The sequence below is a fragment of the Schistocerca gregaria genome, chromosome 5 (genome assembly GCF_023897955.1).
Source record: "Schistocerca gregaria isolate iqSchGreg1 chromosome 5, iqSchGreg1.2, whole genome shotgun sequence".
NCBI lineage: Eukaryota > Metazoa > Arthropoda > Insecta > Orthoptera > Acrididae > Schistocerca > Schistocerca gregaria.
Window position 1 is genome coordinate 260486494 of NC_064924.1, and position 24428 is coordinate 260510921.

Sequence of the window (24428 nt, forward strand, 5' to 3'; positions counted from 1 at the left end):
CACAAATTTTAGTCGTATTATAGTATTTGAGAGTTGTAGCATCGCGTTTTAGTGCCTGAATAGTGTAAATTCGTGTAGTAGCCAGTCATCTCTTTTTGTATTGAAAGGCCAGTGTTGGTTGGTCACAGCCAGTGAGCTCCATGTCGTCATGGGGTAATTAGCTGCCAGCAGCAAGTCGCACTCTTAGCTCACTTATTTGTTTTACAGTTTAATTCTTAATTTCTTTGCGTATTTTTGGGTACTTGCAGAGTTTAATTTTCAAATTTCAGATGTATTATAGTATTTGAGAGTTGTAGCGGCCACTGTCCCTAAACTGTTGGAATCTGTGTTGGCCATGGTCGACAGGCTCCAGGCAGTTGCCCTGGGCCGCAGTGACATTGGGACACCCAAGGCAAGCGCTTTGGCACCTCTGGGATCTGTAGCACCGCCTGGGATCTGTGATGCCACTGCACCCTCGGATTCGGACGTCCCTGCCGGTCGACACTTGCCTGACAGTGATTGGCAAACTGTGGCGGGGTCACAATTCCCTGGGCGGAAGGCGAAAGTTGGTGCTGACCGCAAGGCTATACCCTTATGCCTTCGTAATAGGTTTGAGGTATTGCCCACTGCTGAAAGTACTTCTGAGCCAGCAAGGGTGGGCTTGCATTTTGCGGCAGTGGCTGGTCTTCTTGAGAGGTTTGGACAAATGCAGAGGCTGGGGTTGCTTGTCATTGGGAGCTCCAATGTTAGGCAGGTGATGGAGCCCCTTAGGGATATGGCAACTAAGGATGGTAAGAAAGCCAGTGTGCACTCCGTGTGCATACCGAGGGAGTCATCCAAGATGTGGAAAGGGTCCTTCCGGATGCCATGAAGGCTACAGGGTGCAGCTAACTGCAGGTGGTGGCTCATGTCGGCTCTAATGATGTGTGTCACTACGGATCGGAAGAGATTCTCTATGGTTTCTGGTGGCTAATTGAGTTGGTGAAGACTGCCAGTCATGCTAGTAAGATGAAGGCAGAGATCACCATCTGCAGCATCATCGACAGGACCAATTGTGGATCTTTGGTACAGAGCTGAGTGGAGGGTCTGAATCAGAGGCTCAGACGGTTCTGTGACTGTGAAGGCTGCACATTCCTCGAATTGTGCCATAGGGTGGTGGGGTTTCGAGTTCTGCTAAATAGGTCAGGTGTCCACTACACATAGGAGGTGGCTAAATGTAACAGGGGCTGTGTGGCATGGACTGGGCAGTTTTTTTAGGTTAGACAGTCTCGGAAAAGATAAAAAAGGGCTCCAGTCTCAAAGAGTACAGGGCAAAGAAATGACGAGAATCGACCCAGCAACAGTTGGTATTGTAGTTGTGTTGGAAAAGTACCAGAGCTTCAAGCGCTGATAGAAAGCACTGAAGCTGAAATCGTTATAGGAACAGAAAGCTGACTAAAGCCGGAGATAAATTATGCCAAAATTTTTACAAGAGGCGCAAACCGTGTTCAGAAAGGATAGATTAAATAAAGTAGGTGGTTCAAAGAAAACTTGAATCTCATTACAGATACGTATCCCACTCATTCAGTTACAATTGGTGGATGCTTCAGTCTACCCTCGATTTGTTGGCGATAATACATGTTCAAAGCCGCTGGTAGACAGAAAACATCTTCCAAAATTGTACTAAATGCTTTCTCTGATAATTTCTTTGAACAGTCAGTTCATGAGTCCACACAAATTGAAAATGGTTGCGAAAACACACTTGACCTCTTAGCCACAAATAATCCTGATCTGATAGAGAGCGTCATGACGGATACAGGGATTAATGAACACGAGGTCATTGTAGTGAGGCTCTCAACCCCATGAACCAAAAACACTAAAAATAAACGCAAAATATATCTATTTAAAACAGCAGATAAAAATTCACTTGATGCCTTCGTAAGAGAGAGTCTCCATTCCTTCCAAGCTAATTATGTAAGTGTAGACCAGATATGGCTCATATTTAAAGATACAGTATTGACAGCAATAGATAGATTCATACTGCATAAGTTAATAAGAGACATTACTGATCCACCATGGTACACAAAACATGTCAGAACACTGTTGCAGAAGCAACGAAAAAAGCATGCCAAATTCAGAAGAACGCAAAATCCCCAAGACTGGCTAATTTTGCAGAAGCTCAAAATTTAGTGTGGACGTCAGTGCAAGATGCTTTTAATAGTTTTCACAATGAAACATTGTCTCAAAATATGTTAGAAAACCCAAAGATATTCTGGTTCTATGTAAAGTACACCAGTGGCAAAAAAACAGTCAATACCGTCACTGCGTGATAGCGATGGAAACGTTACCGATGATGATGCCACTAAAGTTAAGTTACTAAATACAGTTTTCCATAATTCCTTCACAAAAGAAGATCAAGTAAATATTCCATAATTCGAAACCAGAGCAGCTGTTAGCATGGGTGACATAAAAGTAGATATGTTAGGTGCTGCGGAAAAACTCAAATCACTTAAGAAAGGCCAGTTTTCCGGTCCAGATGGTATACCAGTCAGGTTCCTTTCAGAGTATGCAGACACAATAGCGCCTTTCTTAGCAATCATATACAACTGCTCACTTGATGAAAGGCCTGTTCTTGAAGACTGGAAAGTAGCACAGGTCACAGGTCACACCAACATTCAAGATAGGAAATAGGAGTAACTTATTGAATTACAGACTTATATCACTGACTTCAATTTGCAGTATGATTTTGGAGCATATACTGTACTCGAACATTATGAATCACCTCGAAGAAAATGGCTTATTGATACATACCCAACACAGGATCCAGAGAATATTGTTCCTGGGAACACAGCTAGCTCTTTATTCCCATGAAGTAATGAGTGTTGTTGACAAGGGATCTCAGGTTGATTCCATATTCCTAGTTTTCCAGAAGGCTTTTGATACCATTCCTCACAAGCGACTATGAATCAGATTGCATGAATATGGAGTATCGTCTCAGTTGTGTGACTGGATTCGTGATTTCCTCTCGGAGAGGTCACAGTTTGTAGTGATAGACGGTAAATCATCAAGTGGAACAGAAGTGATATCTGACGTTCTGCAAGGTAGTGTGATAGGCCCTCTGCTGTTCCTGAATTAGGTAAATAATCTAGGTAATAATCCAAGCAGCCCCCTTAGATTGTTTGCAGATGACGCTGTAATGTACCGTCTAGTAAAATCATCAGACAATCAATTCCAATTCCAAAGTGATCTAGAGAGAATTTCTGTATGGTGTGAAAAGTGGCAATTGGTACTAAATGAAGAAAAGTGCAAGGTCATCCACAAGGGTACTAAAATAAATGTGATAAATTTTGGGTATAGGATAAATTGTACAAATCTAAGGGCTGTCAATCTGACTAAATATCTAGGAAGTACATTTATGAGAAACTTAAATTGGAAAGACCACATAGATAATATTGTGGGGAAGGCGAAACAAAGACTGCTCTTCGTTGGCAGACCACTTATAAGATGTGCCAAACCCACTAAAGAGACAGCCTACATTACACTTGTTCGTCCTCTTATGGAATAATGCTGCACGGTATGGGATCCTTACCAGGTAGGACTGACAAAAGGACATAGAAAAAGTGCAAAGAAGGGCAGCTTGTTTCGTGTTATCGCACAATAGGAGTGTATCATTGATATGATATGAGAGTTGGGGTGGCAGTCACCGAAACAAAGACGGTTTTCTTTGCGGCGAGATCTATGTACGAAATTTCAATCGCCAACTTTCTCTTCCAAATGCGGAAATATTTTGTTGACACCCACCCACCTATGTAGGGAGAAATGATCATCACAATAAAATAAGAGAAGTCAGAGCTCAAATGGAAAGATTTAGGTGTTCCTTTTTCCCACGTGCCATTTGAGAGTGGAATGGTAGAGTAGTAGTATGAAAATGTTTCACTGAACCCTCTGCTGGGCACTTAAGAGTGAATTGCATAGCAACCATGTAGGTGTAGATTTACATTGTGTCCAATCGGCAGTTTTTCAGAGGGTGTGAGATTCCCTAAGATGTTGGACAGAACCATGCCTTTCTGTGAATGAAAGGAGGGGGGGGGGGGGGGGCAGTTATTCTTGCCACAGCCATGCTATTTTTGATAAAGCTTAATCTAAACGGTGAGCACCACTGGGAGATTGGCATTTGTTTGCTTGGTATGGGTTTCTCAAAGCCAGGTTTCCTGATCGTGGACTGGTGAGCGTCACCATTCCTCTGTAACCATAAATTCTCGACATGCTTCAGCATCTACTATGTAGCCCTACAGTGAAATGTTGGGTGTCACAAGGAACAGGAATCTTGGCTTGCCCATTAAGAACGCAAGGATGGTAAGAACCTGTAAAAGAAATCTGTTGCGAAGTGTGAGATGCTTGACCGTTGAGGCAGAAGTGTCATTAGTGGGCAACCTGTCGCATCTCAGTTGTATAAGGCTCATCCAGGCAAGCAGAGCTTTGTCCAGGCTGACAGTCTCTTCCATAGCTGCTCATGGGACTTCAATGAAACCTGAATCACTTTCTTCTACTCCTGGCTACTTGGATGGTCCATTGAGAAGTATTTCCACCAAAACTCCACAGAGACCCTGTGTGGATAGTCCACCTGCAACATCTGTGAATGTAAGAGAAAGTGGTAATAGTAATGGACCACATCCTGTGGTAGACAACAAATTTATTATTGTTATCAACCTGCACTTATAAAGGCAAGCCTCCATTGTTGGTACCACACCTAAGCCTTCCTACCAAAGAAGTACTGTTGCTGAAACAAATGTCAGTAAGGATAGCAGATACTAACGGCAAACAGTTGAATAGTGCCAGCAAAATTAATTCTATTAAAACACCCTTGTCACCATGCTCAAAATCCAAGATGGGGAAGAAACCAACAGGTCAAAATGATCAGGTTCGAAGCCCTCACATCGTGCAACCTTGATCCTGTCTGATGGATCAGATAACAACCATACTGTCAGTGGCATAGTATGGATGTCTCAATATATGTCAGAGGGAATTGAGTCCCTCAGATAATGCAACCTTCCCACTACCATCCCCAGCTGTCCAGCTTCAATCTCCCCACCATGGAGGAATGGCTGTGGAAAAACCCACCATTAAACTGGCTTCCATACTTCAGCAGAACTTGAATGGGTTCAGGACATGTGTAGAACGACTACTTCTATTACCTCAAGTTAGACCAATGTGCCTCTATCTTCAGGAAAAACATTTTAAATTCTCTGACACCTGTCAGCTACATGGCTACAGACCCCACTAAAAAGATGAACTTGGTGGACAGAAAGCTAAAGGAGTAGTGGCAATTGCTGTAAATAACACCTACCACTTCTTGTTTCTCTCCCTCACAACCAATCTGCAATCAGTTGCTGTTTAGTGCATGTATGTTATCAGTCGACAATATGTTCACTATACGTGTCCCCACACGAGGTGATGAATCAAGACACTCTGTGTGACCTCCTTACTCAGCTCCCTCACCCCTTCAACCTGTGTGGTGATTTTAATGCACACAGTGTGGTTTGGGGCTCGGCAACCACCTGCAATTGAGAGCTTTCTCATGTGCTTGTTTGTTGAACATGGGGCGGAGCACGCACTTCATCACTGCAAGGATGGCATGCACTGCTGTTGGTCTCGCAGTATGCATTCCAACCCTTCCACACACCACTTGATGTGTGATATTCAATGACTTGCATTCAGGTGATCACTTCGTAATCTGAATTCGTGTGCCAGATATAGCAGTGCCCAACAGAAAGCCACCATGATGTGTGCCCATTAGTTTAGACACTTTACAGCCAACTTGCTATGTTTGGACATCATGACAGCATCCAGGAATTGGTGGATCATCTTACTAAAATGATCCACTGCACTAAAGCATCCATTCTGCAGTCTTCATGTTGGGTGAAAGGGCAGCCAGCCCCTTGGCAGAGCAAAGAACATCGTGCTGTAATCAGAACCAGGTTCAAGTGCCGATCAACTGCAAAGAACCTCACAACCTTTCAAGCCACCAGCGCAACATGTTGCTGAATTATTAGAAAGGGCAAAAAGAGATTGTGGCAACAATTCCTGACCACCATAAATTGTTCCACTAAAAATACATTTGTATTGGAGACCACTAGGAGGATTCCTGCAGAGGAGGGAGGAACACAATAGCTGCTGCAATGGGAATGGACCTGTTCAGACCAGCTTATGGGACCTATTTTGCCACAGTTGTTGCAACTGCCAGCCAAGAATCAGCTTTCCGACACTACGGAGTGGGTTCTGAGAGGGGCAGCGGGGACTTCAGTTCCACCACTGATGAAAAATGCAAATGCCTCTTCTCCATGTGGAAAGTGATGCTGTGTTATCCACAGCTCATGACACGTCATCTGGTTACAGTAGCGTCCATTATTGTGCCTTATGGCACCTCACAGGATGGAACAAAAAAATCCTCCTCCCGCTCCCATTTTAACCTCATTTGGACTTCAGGTCACTTTCTCGGCTTGTGGCAAGAGGTCATTTTAACATTTTAATTCCACTTTTAACATCTGGGAAGGACCAAGCATACCTCAATAGTTATTGTAGTGTTGTCTTCACTAGCCGTGTGGGAAAGACCTTGGAGCAGATGGTCAACTGCCATCTGCCACCTTGTCTAATATAGGCAGCTGCATAGTTACTTTCAGTGTGGGATCAGGCATTATTGCTCTATCTTTGATAGCCTGGCCCTCCTGGAATCAACTATACAACAGGCTTTCTGGTGCAAGCATCACCAACTGGGTATAATTTTTGATGTTGAAAAGGCCTGTGATGTTGCTTGAAGGTATATTATTCTTGGGTAGCTCCACGAGTGGGGCTTTCGATGGTGTCTTCCCATCTTTATATAGTCATTCCTCTCAACACATTGTCTTAGATATTGACTTGGTGATGCTCTCTCTGATCGCATTGAGCAGGAGAACTGCATCCTGCAAGGTAGTGTTTTAAGCATGTCTTTGCTATTGCAATCAATAGCATCAAGTTAATAATTAAATGTCCTGTCCAGTGTGCCTCATTTAATGGCAACTTCTCTTTCTCTTGTTCCTCCTTGAGCCTTGCAACAACTCAGTAGTTGCAACTAATTCTTCAGCAGTTGGAGGAATATACAGAGAAGATTTATTTTATGTTCTCCACTGAGAAGTCTGTGTGCACTGTTTTTAAAAATTCATGTTCTGTTTTAAACTTTCCTGAGTTGTGAATGAGGGACACTGTTCTTATACTTAGACACAGTGATGTTTCTGGGTCTCACATTTGATGTGAAACTTACATGTTGCCACACTTGGGGACCTTAAAAAATGGTCCCTAAAAGCAGTAAATATCTTACATCATCTTAGCCACAATTCAGACCAACTGTGTCTACTTCAGTTCTGCAGAGTCTTTGTATGATCTCGGATTGATGATGGATGCACGATGTATCTATCTCTGACCCTCTTATTTAAAAATGGTGGAACTTGGTGCACCATGAAGCAATTCGACTGACTCAGTCCCATGCTGAGCATTTGTGCAGAGGTTGGTTAGCTGCTGTCGCGTCACGTCAGACAATGACTCCTCATGGTGCAACAGTCTTATAAAACGGCGTCCATGCCATACACAACTGCACACTGTACCATTGCTTGGCCAGCAATGAAAAGGCTTTTCCATAATAGTCAGCAAGCAATAAAGGCCTATGGGATTCGGACAAAGGATTGGCTGTTAGAGATTGTTGTAGCTAGTTTGAAAGTTTTACATCAAGGTTGATTTAGATCTCATTTTGGCTTTTACAGAGACAGTGCATTATTCAAGACTTGATGATTTAGAAGAGTGATTGCACTCCAGATTTTATTATTCAAACTTTCTTTTTCAACAGTTTAGACAGACAACACAGTCTTAAAGTTGGGTATACTGATTTCTCCAAATAGGGAAACTTCTAGGCTGTTCAGTAGTGTTCCCCAACTGTGTCTTCAGGATTCACCTTCCACATGAATATACTGTATTTGCCGCACAGCTCCACTCAATACTCAAGCCACTAGAGCATATGAAGCATCATCAGGACACATATCTTTTTCTCCAAACCCCTTAGTGTGCTACAATCATTGCAGCATGCGTATCTGGTAGAGAAAATTGCCCAGCTCATACATGACGAACTGTACTTCCTTCAACAGCAGGGGTAGCAGATGTCTTTCTGGTAGTTACTAGAACATGTGAGAATTTAGGGAAGTGTAGAGGCTGCTCAAGCCACCAAGGAGACCTGCAGGAAAATTATGGGACACTGTATGCAATTTTCTTGCAGGCTGGGGTAGGAGCGGCGCTGGAGGGGAGGGGTGAGTGAGTGGTTGTAGTGACGGAAACAATAAGCAGCACAAATCAACTATTTGACCCAGTCATTTCTCCTGTCAGTCACTCTGGCAGGATGAAGTGGCCCTGACGCATGTTCAAATTGATCAGTCCCCTCATACGTGGCTTCCTAATTCAGCGAGAAGACCCTCCCCCCTGTCTGTGGCACATGTAGCATGCAAATCATTGTATGCCATATTTTATCTGAGTACATTTTCTATTGTTATAAATGGGTGGAAGCAGACTTGTGGGCCTCTGCCGTCTATTTTAGTTGATGACGAGATTGATGTGGTGAAGGTTTTGTGAGGTATCTGCCCTCCAGCCTAAGTTTTTGATCGGAGATTTTAGTGTGTTACAGAGTGGCTTGCTCATACTTATTATTCCAGTAATCAGGTAACCACAGCTATCTGCCATGCCATTTTACTTCTTTCCACCCCTTTCCGTTATTATTCCTAACACAATACATAATTTTCATGTTCCTGTGTGTGTGTGTGTGTGTGTGTGTGTGTGTGTGTGTGTGTGTGTGTGTGTGTGTGTGTGTGTGTGTGTGTGTGTGTTTTGATGTTTTATTATTGTTAGTTGTAGTCAAAGAGTTATAATTCTGTGAATTGTATATTATCAACGCTCATAGCATAAAATTTTCGCAAGGGTGCCATCATCATCATCATCACCATCACTAAGAATGGGTACCATATTGAGTTCCTCCTGTAGCGATGTCTCGCAAATAAAGATTGTATACAGTAGCAGACAGATTACATCAGAAACTCTGCTATTGTTGAGGAACAGAATAATGTGTTTTCATGTTTTTAGTGCATTGTGTTGGTTGTCTGTAATAGCAAAGAGCTTGCAGTAGAAGAGATGTGTTTCACAGTAGTGAAGATGAACAAGTTCACATAGCTTATAATGTGTGCATTTTAGTGCCCATGTTTATTGGACAGAACAATTTTTTGAACATCATGTATATTCTGGACAATTGCTGACTGTTGCGCCTCTTACTAAGCACACTTTTTGGTATAATGTAAAGAGTAATTAGCCTATGAAGCTACCAAACAGATATCATTAGACAGTCCACAAAACTGCAGTAGAAAAGGTATTACTGTACTTCACAAATAATTCAGATATATAAATGATATCACAGATGGTCAATATTTCTAATTTACCTGCATCTGGAAAGTAACCTCCATCTGCATGTGGCATGGGAAGTAGTGAGGGAACAAAAATTGTGCAGTAAGTTTGTGTGCTTAGAGGTGTGATAGCAAAAAGCAACATTGCTTTTTACCTGCGTACACACATGAGGCGTGTTTTTTAAGTAAGTACCGTTTTGAAATTTTAAAAATGCATGCTAAGATACCCCAATAATTTAATTTTTACATGAAGGCCTGCACCTTAATCTACTTTTCTTCACAATTTCCATCAATATTGAGGCACTTGTCATAACGTTGTACCAGTTTTTGAATACCCTCCTCATAGAAGTCTGCCACCTGACTTGTTAACCACTGCATCACCACTGTTTTGACTTCATCGTCTTGAATTCGCTGACTGTCCAAGTGTTTCTTCAAGTGCAGTAACACTTGGTAGTCACTAGGCGCAAGATCGGGGCTGTACGGGGGATGATCTAGAGTTTCCCATTGAAAAGATGTAATGAGATCTTTGGTCTGATTCGCCACATGCGGACAGGCATTGTCTTGCAGCAAAACGATGCCCTTGCTCAAATTCCATGGAATGTTGCTTTGATTCTGGTGTGACGTAGGCCATCCATGTTTCATTTCCCTTAACAATTTGGCTTAAGGAATCATCACTGTCATTGTGGTACCGCTCAAGGAAAGTCAATGCACTGCCGAAACATTTTGTTATGTGCACAATTTTCGGTAATTCAAGTGCTCGGTCACAGTGCCATACAAAACACTACAAAAAACATTAGGAAAGTCATCCCACAAGGAGAAAGTCATAAAGCGTCTGTTTTCTCTCTCCTTATTGTCCACTTCCTGCACCAAACTTTCATTAACGACCAAAGGACGCCCACTCAGTTGTTCATCATACACATTTGTGCGGCCATCTTTAAATGCTCTCACCCACTTTCTTACCATTCCATCACTCATAATGTTTTCTCTGTAAACAGCACAGATCTCACGATGAATATCGATCGCTTTTAGGCCTTTAGTACTAATAAATCTTATAACAGCCCGTACTTCATACTCGATGGGACTCTCGATTATCGGAGGCATTTTAAACACTCAGTACACAATGTAAACAAGGAAGAATCAGACAGTAATGGTGTCCGTGTGTAGATTAAGGTACAGGCTTTCATGTAAAAATAAAATTATTGAGCTACCTTAGTACATCTTTTTTTTAATTTTAAAACGGTACTTGCTTAAAAAAACGCGCTTTGTACCATTCAAAATGAGTGCTGTAATTCAAACAATATGTTTTAATGTGAAATCTGTTCTGTAACACAGTTTTAGTCAGAAAAAAATTTAAATTTCATTGCGAAATCTCTGCTGTATACAGAGCAAACGTGCTGACTGAAGGTGGTGTGGGTCAGTGGGAGGTTAATGATATTGACAGAAATGACTACCTGTCTGTAATCATCAATGAAATAGTTAAGAAAATGATAAAAAATTGTAAAAACTGACATTCCATGATATCTCAACTAAACTTTCTTAGAATGTTTTTCGTGGGATCATGACAGAACAGTTTGGATATTACAAGTTCTGTGCTCATTGTGTCGCAAAACTCCTGCATAAGAACCACAAAAAGCAGACCGGTCAGGACTTCGCATATATTTTATAAGATTCAAGCGAACTCAGAAAATTAGAACCACTTTGTCAGTGCCGTTGAAATTGCTTCTAGGAAGTAAATTCCAAGATGTGATTGTACACTGTTGATACATGGATTTCCATCGGAAGCATCACCATACCTGATAACTATGCTCCACTGTGCAGCAAAGAGCCATTCTTAGAGGATGCAACTGAGTGGATAATTGAGTTATGGTGCTCCATCATGATGATGCATTCAAACAAAAATGAATATTAACATCAGAATTTGTCGATCTCAGAAGAAACTAGAAAAGAGGCTAGAGCATTATTAAACATAAAAATCCCACCTACTTCTACAGTATGACATTGCACATCATATTTAAGTGCCCAGCAGAGGGGCATGTAACCTCTTTCACATTATTTTTCTGCTATTCCATTCTTGAACAGTTTCTGGAAAAATGGACACCTAAATCTAACTGCACAAGCCCTGATTTATGTTGTTTTATCACTATGGTTATTTCTCTGAATGTAGGTGGGTGTCAAAATAGATTTTGAGGGGGTGGGGGTGGGAGATATACTTCATTATTAATAATGTTTGGCTGTGGATCTGTTTTTGTAACTGAAAGTGGAATCCAACCCCCCACCCCCACCCACCCTCCTCCCGCACACACACACACACACACACACACACACACACACACACACACACACACACACACACACACACACACACGTCACTGTGGTGGTAAGAACCTTCTTGACAGGAAATGATGAACCCCATTGCACAGCTGAAACAATACTCCATGGACACAAAGTTTTATTAGAAGCCACTTCTGAGGAACGATGTCAAAAATCTTCTTGAAATCTAGAAATAAGGTATCAACTTCAGATCTGCCGATTCTACTTTCTACTTCATGTAAATAACGAGCCAGTTGTGTTTCACAAGAACAATATTTTCTGAATCTGTGATGCTTATGTGTCAATATATTGTTTTCTTTGAGGTATTTCATAATGTTGCAGTGCAAGTTATATTTCAAAATATTACTACAAATTGATGTCAATGACGTGGGTCTGTAATTCAGTGTACTACCAATTTTTACTTTCTTGTTTATTGGTGACACAAGCAACTTCCCAGTCTTTCAGTACACATCATACATTGCGGGAGTACTTGTCAAAAGTAGAGCTATTTCACTCCCATAATGTGAAAGTGTAATTCATGTACAGTTCAGACCAGAAGACTTTTCTTTATTGAGTAACTTCATTATCCCAAAGGGACCACTTTCAAGTTACTCCTGTTGACAGCCATTTTTAATTAAAACTCTGGAGTATTTATTTCATATTACTAGCACGTCGATATCACAGCAGTCTAGTTAGCCTGCTGGTAGCTACTGAATGCCAAGATCAGGGGGCAGCCAATTACACAGAAGAATGCTGGCATGTAAAGTCAATAGTCAGTGTTCTTGAATTAATCTACTTGATACAGAAAGGGTGACCAAGTACATCAAAAGTGGAAAAGCATCCGTCTGTACAAAATCAGCATCGAGCAAGTGAAGCACTTTCGGCAAACTTTAAAAATCTGGCTAACCTAACTTTTTACCAGCTGTCTCACATCACTGAAAATGTTGAAGAAAGCACAGCAACACGTTTCCTTCTTCAACACCTGTGTAAACTCATGGAATTAATTGTCCTAAACTGATTAGTTTCAATCATATAGCCTGTTCTGATCCCTCTGCAGGCTGAATTTTGATCTGGCAGGTCATGCACTGTTGAAATACTGAACAGTGTACAACACACAGGGAAAGGAATTGAAGAAAGGCTAATAGCTGGACATGCTTTTGTGGATCTAAGTGCAGTGTAGCACCCACTTCAGCAATCATAGGCCCTTCAGGTGTGTAAAATGCCATACACAACCACCAACCCACCTCAAACAGAATGGGAGTAAGAAGGGATTTTGTGATTGGACAAACCTCCAGAAAGGGATCGAGTGTTAATAAAACGTACCAGGCGGCACAAAGGAGAGAAAGAAGACAGATTAAGAGTGGCAATAACCACAGACAATTTTATAAAATGGGGATTCTTTGCAAGTGATATCAATAAGTGTGAGATTAACACAAAATGAAATCTACAGCTAATTTCACACAATGCTCATTTGGCCCAACGTACTCAGAGACCTTTTAGTGGGACACACATTAATGCAGCTTGGTTATTTCCCATTTACCACTTGCTAGGGCTGCTTCCTGCTCGTTTCCAATAAGGAATATCAAAGAACGATTTCCAGAATGATGAGATCACCCAGAGAATGCCATGAAATTGTCACAGGGCTGCCAAAGGCCACCTGTCCAATGGAGTGTATATGTGAGTAATCTGAAATGACCACCTGTCCCACTCAGTGGATGTCCAGTTGTAGTAACGGCATGCAAATTCTAACCTTTGTCACCAATGAATAGCAGTCAGCATGGGTGCTTGAACCAGTTACCTGCTGCACTGTTGCTAGTCCCTTGACTCAGTTGTTCAACAGTTGCATGTGTATTCGCCCATACACATCCCAGAGCTGTCATTCATTCTTGTCATCTATGGTCTGTGGTGCACCACACTTTGGTGCCAGTGTTGGGTAGCACCATTTAGCTTTGCAAAGTATACTTTAACCATGGTGCCATGCAAACAGTTTACAAACTTAGCGATTTCAGAAATGCTTCCATCCTTGGCCTGAATGTCAATGATCATGCCCTTTTGGATGCCAGATAAATTGCTTTATTTTTGCACAACAACGACTGCACTGTTTTCTATGTCCTCTCTTGACACGCTTTGTGTGTCCTCCACTATTAGTGCTGCTACCTACCGTCTGTGAGTGGTTATAGCTCGCTGATGTCGTACAGAGGTAGTAGTCTCTTTAATGAGGTTGAACAATGTATTTGAAGTAATACATAAGGATAGTGTTATGGGTCTGTATAAAACTATAATTTTGTGTCCACAGAACTTACATTATTGCTATTTATGATTAATAAATGTGTTTAAACATATTATCCAGTCAGGTCATTTTCACATTTTAGAAATGATTTAACCAACTTTCATTTCATTTCTAAAGTACATTGTGTCCTTTGTACTCCCACTGCAGATGTCACAGCCTTTTATCATCCAAACTTAATAAATCTCATTCTCTATGTAAGTAATTGCAAAAAGTATGTAATTTTCTCATATAGTTTTTGTAATTACTATTTTTTCACATATATAGGAAATAATAAGTGCTCAGAAATGCTCAGCAGAAGAAGGGTCTCGAGATACACAAGGGGAAGCAACTGATGTAGCAAATACTGTGTTTACCGAGCATTTAAGTGTGTCGATTGAGAAGGAAATGGAGCTAATAGAACTCCTAAATAAAGCTCTTCATGCATGGACTCAGCTTTTAGACCATGTGAGTATAAAATCTTTTGTATGTAGTATTCATGCTGCCCATCTGCTTTTTCTTAAACTTTTTATAGCATGTTAAAATGTTACTTCTGCTGCTGTATAACTATGCTTAATCCCTGGGTTTGGGATTGTAAAACATATTTCAGGTATGTATTTATCATTACTCTGTGGGGAAAAAAGAAATGGAAAAAATAGTGGATGTTTACACAGTGAAAATTTCAAAGTTATTAGTGCATATTAATAAATCCATCTGTGGAACACGTAAACTGAAGAAAATATATGTGTATGTTGCAAGGTTTTATTCGTCTTAACAATGCTTTTATCACACTTTGACTAAAATAATTCAGGAATAAGATAAGTGATTGCTCTGCAACCACAATTGGGACATTTTATTTATCTGTTTCTGTATTACTTTTAGTACTGTTACTACTATTAGTACTGATGACATTCAGAAGACTAGTTTCAAAGTTTTCAATCCCCTTATCAAATTATGTTATACAATAGTTCAAGAAGGATCCTATAAGTGAGTATGGTACAAATGGCTAAATTCTACATTGCCAGTTTCAAAAGATAGGAATAGAAGGGAATGATTGTCAGATAAGCAGAATGTAGCCTCACCAGAAACAAAAGGAGTTTGAAGAGTATTGTCATGCACTTCCTTGTAAGATACTGGTTTATTCCATAGATTATAAAGACAGAATTAACCGAAATGACATTATACAGTTTTCCAAAAATAACGGCAACCTGGAAACAAAAACGGCAAACTCGAACAAAATAACAAGCTTTTGTTCATACTTCTGATGAATACTTGCTGATGAAGAATGATTTTTGGGCCTTTGATGTACTGAAGCTGACCTTACTTGTTTTGCAATCCCCTTCACTTTCCAAATAGTTTGCATTGATGGAAGCAAATAAATACATCATCACACTCAAACCTGCCAAATGACACAGCGACATCCACTCTGGTATTGGTACTCTGGAACCATATGTTTGCTGTCCAAAACCACCATACACTGTGGGATTGAGCACTTTCCCATATACCTCTGCAGTGTTGCGTCTACTGAAGTATGCACGTATTTGCATGTTTGTGGATTATTGACTATAAATGTTAAGTGTGAAATAAGTGTTTCACCTTCTAGAGAAATCAACCTAACTCAAATAGTTTTCCAGGGACTCCATCAGAACCTGGAAAATATCTGGGATAATGTTGCATTTTGTTGCACTAGATTACGTGAACTGGAACTTCAAACTGGAATAACTGTCTTTGGTAGATGTTTCAGAGTCAGCATATTTTACTTTGCTATCAGCAGCCCAACAGAATGAAGCATTACTTCAAAATCAAAATCATAATCATGGGTACAGTTATTAAATACATTACTCATTGACACTTTAATCTCTTCCAGTGCGCTGTAACATGGATTGCATAAAAGACATCAATTATCCCCTATTTGGACATCTCCCTGCAATTTCATCATTGTCCCAAAAAAATAATGGATGCAGCAACAGTTTCTGTTACGAAAGCAGACTTCTTGATCACTGGTACAGTGTGCATGATTCCTGATTCGATCTACGTGTGAATGAAATTGCCCATCCTCATGTATCTCAAAATAGAAGCATGCATCTACACACAAGGCTCTTCTTGTGTATGAGGTAAACACAGGTTCATGGTGGCCATACCCAGTACGGTGAGAGAAGAGTCTGACAGTAGAAGTGGCCTTGGCACACTTGCTTCACACTTTCATGACTACCAATCAGATCATGAAATTTTGTTTGCATTACTGTGGCAATGCCCCAGTGTTTCCATACTGCTAGATGAACCCTGCCTTCAGTCAGCGGTGCCACGTGCTTGTTTCAGGATTATTTTGTATATGTGCATTCTGCTAATTCTGTAAGTTCCTGGCTGCATGTGTGGAAAATGGCTTCCTGTAGTGCAGAGAAGAACACTTTCAGAAAAGGAGCTATGCTGAAATCTCAAGCATGCGAATTTATATACAGATTGCATGTTTACTTTGAAAGGGAAAGGACAATAGTGTGGCCATTTGATACCAGTGAGTAAAGTGATAAACAGGGTGGCAAAAGCATTGAACATCTGTATAACGACAGAGAGTCACAAATGACCAAGAGGCTGCCCATTCAGCTTAGAGCCCTGTTATTGTGACGCCTGGAAGATCAAGGAAAAGATTGTGCCATGTGACTACAATAAAAAACTTCTAGAGTTAGTAAAACAGTAGAAGCCACAGAAGACAGCAAGAAATTGATATATTAGCAGAGAACCATGGCCACAAAGTTAGATGCCTTCCACTGTACCACGTCTGTTACAGCGCCATCAAATTTATCTGGGCTCAAATAAAAGCAGATTTCGCGGAGCAAAATAAGACATTTGTGTTGTGAGACAGAGAGATGCTGATAAATGGTGCTGTCACACTGAATAACACCAGAAAATTGGAAGAACATTATGGACCATGTGTGAAAAGTGATACAATGTCAAACATGGAAGACAACACAAGAGAAAAAGGCATAAAAAATATTGTATTTCTTTATCAGATGATGACAGCAGCAGTGAAGATACCAAAGCCTGTGTGGCCATGAGAAGGGGTGATCAATCATATGACGATGAACTTAGGGTTTCCATTCTCCCATACAAAAATGAAGGTAATGTCTACATTTGATATTTTATGTGTAAAATTTGTGCATTTTGCTGTGTCTTGTTAATGTTGAAAATCAATTTGCCTGTGTGTATGTAACAAGGCAAACACTGAAAGCGCATGAGAAAAACCTTTTAATCAAGGAACACATCACTCGGTAGAATGCTGCAATGGATTTTGCAACATATTTTTGGGCTCTATAGCCCTGGCTGCCAAAAGATGTGAGGGGAAGGTCTGTCGCTCTGCTCCCTGTCCTGCCAGTTGCTGGCCCACTGCACTTCCAGATCAAATACTGGCAACTGCACTGGCAGCTGTCAGAGCTCTTCTCTCGCCGTATGGAGTATAGATGCAATGCACACAAATGTAGCTGCACCTTAACACTTACTTGGTTAGTGAATGTCTAAATGTTGGGGCACACAGTGAACTGGGCACTGGTGTACTTTGAAAATATATTCCATGATGGACAGCCATCAGGAAACTCAAGCCTTACCAGCCTGTTGAAAATTTGAAATAGAAATATGCTGTTTGCTATCAGTTGTGGCATATTTTAACAAAATAGGCTTGAGTCAGTATCACATTCCTCATGCTTTTGTGTCTTGCAAGGCCAGCCATCTGTCAGTACTGTTTGCACTACATTAGTTAGACTACTCTCACTTGGAGAGGAATCATAATTTTCGTGATAATTTCACTGTAGCCTAAGGTTACACATCAGCTCACTGATAATTTCCTTTTATTAAATTTCCGCAGCTTGGAATTCGAATAAAATTCCCATTGTATTAATATAACTAATCATTTTTGGTTGACACTCAGCCTCAAAGCTCAGTTTATATTATGTGAAATGTAATTTCTAATCACCATTTAGTTGAGGTGTAGAGTCATCAGTAGGCACATAGAGAAGACTGAAAATTATTGCTACCTTGCAGGTGAATCCTCCTTCAGAACTAGTAGAGTAGAGTAAATGTATCAAACTGTTGTGCCAGTTAAATACATTCTGTTGGCACTGCAACTTGAATGGGGTGAGGGTTATGTCAGTTGGTTGGGCAAGGGTGTAGTGTGACATGTCATTCTGGAATTAGATGACCCATTTCCCTGCTTTCCATGGCCGATGAAAGATGTTTGCAAATTATGGTAGGTAGTAAGTGAGAAGCTCCCCATTTTCTCTGAGTGTTTTATGGTATGAGCAGATTTTAATTGTACCAATCCTGTGCTGTAAGCGAGGCAGGCCGTGAACGCACTCTTCTGCCTGCTGGATGGAGTTGTATGCTGTGTGGAGCCGTGGTAGAAGGGCATGGAGAGAATGTGACCCCTGTCATGTCAAAGAAATGCCCACCAGAGAACAAGTGATGTTGAAATATATTTGTACAATTTGTTATTGTGTTGATGGACTCCGTTAGATGTACATTTTCTTGTCTACCTGAAATACATGCAGATGTAAGCGATCTCTCATAGATTTGCATATTATAACAATACATTGAGTTTAAGCTATTTTGGTGTGTTAGTTCACTGAGAAGAGCTGTCCATGGTTAAAGGGGCACTTGTCAGCAGGTGCCTATCAGCATAAGAAATACAGTGACCTATAAATATACTGCATGTACTTTGAAGAATTAACGTATGAATATCCTACAGATCGACGAATGAATTGGTTTTCTACATATTAACACCTATCAACAAAATAGGAAAGGTAGGAAGAAAATTAAAGTTCATAACCTTGGTGGAGGGCATGAAAGAAAAAAGGTGTGAAGAATGGCAGGAAAAGGTGATTTACAGAATTTTTTTATAAAATTAACTGAGAAGATATGCCGATATCCAGGTCAATCAAAGTTAACAACTGGAAGTCCATTAGTACACACACTGTGTGGTTGGATTCAAATCAGTAACATATTAAAGAAAAAGACTTCTATGTTGGTTGTAATGAGAAAAAGAAGAAATTGTTTTAATAACAGAAGATACAAATTGTGGTTATTCGCAGCAACAGAGTCAACCATTACAACATAGTAAGTGTGCGGAATAGCAGACATGAGTCATGTGTACACATTTGGAGTTGCAACACAGAAGACTAGAGGGGTACGTGTAGTGTTAGACACATGTATGTTAAATAAACAAATAGAAATAAAGAGAGATTAACCTGTATGTATTGATGATTTGTTAGTAGAATTTGAACATGAAGACTTTTTGTTCAGTGGCTTTAACAGATGGCTATTGGCAAGTTGGTCTACACAAAGAATTGAGAAAATATACAGCGTTTCAGTATGATGGTGAATCATACCAATTTTGAGTTTTATGCTTTGGATTGAACATCTCAGTTTTTGTGTTTATAAGAGCACTTGATGAAGCACTAGGGAAGGAATTACTTCAAGAGTTAATAATATATGTCAACGTCATTTTGATAGCATTGAAAACATGAGAATGGCATTGTAGAACATTGGTTAAGTCTTTAAAGAAATTACAAGAGCAAGGTTATTATTAAGCTTGTGAAGTCTCACTTTAGAAAGGAAGAACTCAGGTACCTGGGACACTTGATGTGTGTGCACGGGATAAAACCTGATCCGAAACAGACCATAGTTAGGAATGTGCAGAACCATGAAATGTAAAGCAGTTATTTTCATTTCTTGGATTAGCAGGATTTTATCGTAGACACATACAAAGCCAACCCATGAACGAACTTGGAATGTTATCCTTATTGAAACAGAAATCAAAATGGATATGAGTTGAAGGAACAACAGAAGCATTTCAAAACATTAAGCTATCTTTGGTGAATGCATCCATATTGAAACATAAGAGATTAAGTGAAACCTTCAGACTAGTGTTTGATGCTTAACTACATGGCAACTGAGAGAGAATTACTTACAGTTATGTAAAGTATTCAAAAATTTCAAACATTAATTTGGGGATCTAAAATAAGCAGTTATACAGACCATCTTATGGTAGCATTCTTGATGGAAAGTCAGTTCTTGCATAGACAGCTGTTGCAATGGCTTTTACTCTCACAGTCAATATCATACAGAAATCATTTACATTAAAGGCTCACAAAATGTAATCCCAGACATGTTATCTATAGTACCTGTACATAAGAATGACATTAAGCAAGCTAGTGGACCAGAGTTGACTTGCACTATAAATTTTCTGTTATTAAGTTACACTAATGATACAGTAAGAAAATTGGCAATAGGAATTAAACATGGTATTAAAGGAATTGCTATTTTAGTCATAAAATAAGCAATGCTAAACTGACACTACAAGCAACAGAGGATAAATCAGTGTGATTGTTTTTGATTAGATTAGATGTATTTTTCATTCCAATTGATCTGTAGTGAGGAGATCTTCTGGGATGTGTATTCAGAAAACAGGAATACACAAAAATATTTACAAAGTAAGAACAGATATGCTAATGTACCTTAAAAGAAAAAGAAAAACAAAAAGAAAGAATCTTAAGTGTATCTACATTTTAAAAGATATAAAACTTGTCACCAAATATAAAATGTTCAGTACACTGAGGTGCATGTGATAATAGTTAGGCTATTGTAGCCACACATAATCAAATAAAATAAATATATAAAAAATACTTTACAGCACTTATTTGCAATGATCACATTACTGCATGAAATTGTACTGAAGTCAGTCTACATAATATTTACATTATGTGATTTTACCAATAACATAACCGCATCATGGATGGAGTAGGAGGAGTTGCCTGCTAATAATTCCTTTAGGCTCTTCTCAAACTGAACTTTATTATTAGTTAAACTTATTATGGCTGCTGGCATGTTATTGAAAATATGTATTGCTGAGTAGTGGACACCTTTCTGAACCAAAGTAGGTGACTTTAAATCTTCATGGAAAGAGGATGAATTGTTCTGGAGAGAAAAGAAGATAAATCACACTGCAGGTTGTGTACTCCACAAACAGTAGGCCTGCCGAATGTTTTAATATGTTGATGTGAAAGGAGTAGTAGACCACTGAGAAGAGCTGATCCATGATTAAAAGGGCACTGATTAGCAGGACCCTCAGAGAACAAGACCAGTAAATAATCGCAAAATTCTGCTGGTCAACCAATGAATTGTGTCACCTTACAACACCTATCACTGAAATATGAAAAATAGGTAGAAGCAATTCAAGCGGAGAAATGAGGTGGGAAATGGAAGGGAGGATTGGGAAAGGTTGGTCGACAGCTGTGAGGAGTGGCAGCAGGAGTGTGTGGTAGGAATGTAGCATCGGAGAGCTCATTCTGTCCAAGGCAGGTAGAGATGTTCACAGTGACATGGAGGAGTGAATTGGGAGGGAGATTTAGAACAGAGGAAGTATGCAAATATTGAGAGAAGGGTATGAGTGTAGAATGAGTAAAGTTAGTCATGGGGCAGGGCCTGGGGCTAGCAAAGATTGAGGGATGGCTGTTTACAAGTTCAAAGGATATGTATCGAGCAGGTCTTGCAGTTGGGTCTTTGATGGGTATGATCCATGTGGCAAGGGACTGTGAAGAGGTATGTCATAAAGGTAGACTAAGATATTGTGATGCTTTTGGGCAGTTGGGAGTGTGGTCAGCAGTATTAGAGGCATTTGTGGATATTGTACATGAAATCTGTTTGCGGACTTGGTTTGGGCTGTAATACTTGTTTTGCAGTAAAACCTTCGGCATACTGGGCAAGCAGTTGCCACAACAGATCCATAGGTGGCCAGACTGTATTGGAGACTTATAGTGTAGAAAGGTAGACAACTGTTAGAAATCAGTTACTGTTGATGGCTACATGGTTTGATATGGACAGAGGATTGTAGGAAGCCATTGAAGAGGGGACATCAATACCCAGGATGCGAGCAAGTAGGGCTTAGGAGTACCAGATGAAGAGAAGTTGTAGTGGTTGTGGAGGAATGAGGAATTATGTCTTAGCCATGCTTACAGACCATGAAGTTATAATCAATGAATCTATAACAGAAAAGAGTATTGTGATGTTAAGTGGCTAGGTAGATTTTCGTCAGAGGTTCATAAACTGTTTGGCAGTTTGGCATAAGGTGATGTGAGGTACGTGGTCATGGCCATACTGCATACTTGTTTGTGAATCTCCCCCCCCCCCCCCCCCCCCCCCCAAAGGAGAAGTACCATTACCGCATGTGATATTAAGCACATAATAGGTGAAGTACAGCACAACAAACTTGCATTTGGATGCACCTGACTAGGGATTATTTGTAAATACTTGACACTGATTGGTTGCATTGTATGAAATACTGACAGTATTGTGAGGAGGACAGATTTGCTACTCACTATATAGTGGAGATGCTGAGTCGCAGGTAGGTGCAACAAAAAGACTGTCAAACAAGTAACTTTTTAGCTTAAAAGGCTTTCATCGGAATAACCCCCCCCCCCCCCACACACACACACACACACACACAGAGAGAGAGAGAGAGAGAGAGAGAGAGAGAGAGAGAGAGAGAGAGAGAGAGATGACCACAGTCTCTGGCTGCTGAGGCCAGTTTCTCTGTTATATGGTGAGTAGCAATCTGTTCTTTTCATGATATTGTTATTATTCCATCCAGGATTTTTAGTGATACATTTTGATCTATAATTAGCTAGAAAATAATGACCTGTTCAGTGTTCCATAAACTGCACTGACCTTACGTTGCTCTTCTTTTTTTATGCCTGGCACATGCACTTGAGCAATTGAATCACCCACACCTACTTAGTAGCAGCAAACAATTCCTTATGCCCATATGATGGCAGTCACATCATGGATTGCGTTCTATAAGATGCCAAATTTATGATACCTCTGTTGTCAATGGAAGATAAATCCTAATCTTTCTTCTTTGCATGAGATACTAAAATTGCTAGGAAACTGTACTAAATTGTGACTGCTCCGCTGCCATCCACAGTTCATAGACTTTTTTTATCACTGATCAAAAACATTCCACATACCCTCAATAAGATTGAGCTCAGAGGACCTGAGTCTGTTTTTCCACACACACTCCCACAATTTGGGAGTCATTGACAGTGTGGTGCAGCAATGCATTAACTCCCTGAAGGTAAGGTAGTATATACTGCACATGTGGTTGTATAGGTGAATAAACAGAGTCACATGGTCAGTCAGTAGGTTTTTTTATCAATGGCCAATGACCAACATCACGAAATATATATTGAGGGGCTCATTCTCCCTCCCATAACAACACATCTCCCGTATTAGTATATTCCCATCACCCCTTTGGCTCTTAGGATGCAAACCCTTGTGGTTTTTTACATTTGTCTTTAATGTGTACAAATTGTGCCATTTAGGCGACCTCCTTTCTATATTTTAAGCATTGAATGGTCGTGCAGTCATGCTTACGTCTGTGCCCTGCGATGTGTGGAGAGTAGAGATATCTGTGTGGGGGTGGTATCTTCTTTGTCCCTAGTGGGTAGATTGTTTGGGCTGGTATGACTGTTCACCAGATGTTTCAGATGTGGTATTAGTAGTGGCAGTGGGGGTAGTTGTTGTTGAGCAAAGAATTGTTGAATGATTTGCATTGTATATTCACTGTTACAAACTGAAATATTAATCCGCTATTGTTGATATGAACTGGTTGGTTCCGCAGCAGTTGACACTTGTGGCAAGTTTTCCCTGATTCCAGCTACTCACTGTACAACTTTGATAAGGTATCATGTTAAAATCTCGGTCCTTTCATGAGCTCGAAAGTGAACTGTTCCATGTGCTGCGCACCCAAGATATGATTGCATTTAAATGAACTGATGTTATACATCTTACTCATTCTGCACGTGGCTATCATACTGATGGCCACTACACAGCCCTGTAACATCCTGGTGACGTGATAAGCCAAATTATACCATTTGCCATTGTGATTTCTAGTCTCTCCAAGGGATCAGCTATTTGTAATTCAGTTGCTCAGGAATGGATACATGTAGTGTTTCTCATTCTGATATTTGTCAGTCTTCCATCAGGTAATGTTATTAGATCCTCATTCGTGAACATTATTAATTTCTCTCTTCTGCCATCTTCACAAAGTTACAAAACAAGATTTATATCATTTGTGCTGTTCCACAACAATGCTATGGTTCACTTATTCTCATTTCATTGAATTGTTCTGGGTATTCGAAGCATACAGTGTTGCAGAGTTTTAGTAATATCTTGAGTTATAGCCACCCATAATGTTGAACATGTCACAGATAAAATAAAATGAATTATTCTTTTCTACTTTGTCTCTTGAATGAAGAACATAATGATGCCAGTTGGCGTGGCTACATCTATTTTCACCATCTTTATTTGTAAATATAGTGTTTCATTCTTGTTTCTTACTTCTATGTGAGTTCTGTGCATTCTCATGAAATGACTTTTTTCCC

At 40.1% G+C, this 24428-nt stretch overlaps 1 protein-coding gene across 1 annotated transcript in view; it reads left to right on the forward strand.

The window, feature by feature from the left end:
* Positions 1-24428, forward strand: part of LOC126273459 (uncharacterized) — a 232339-nt gene that overhangs the window by 136887 nt on the left and 71024 nt on the right. The window contains exon 10 of the mRNA XM_049977016.1: positions 14290-14469. Coding sequence (XP_049832973.1) covers positions 14290-14469 — 180 coding nt within the window. The remainder of the gene's footprint in view (positions 1-14289; positions 14470-24428) is intronic.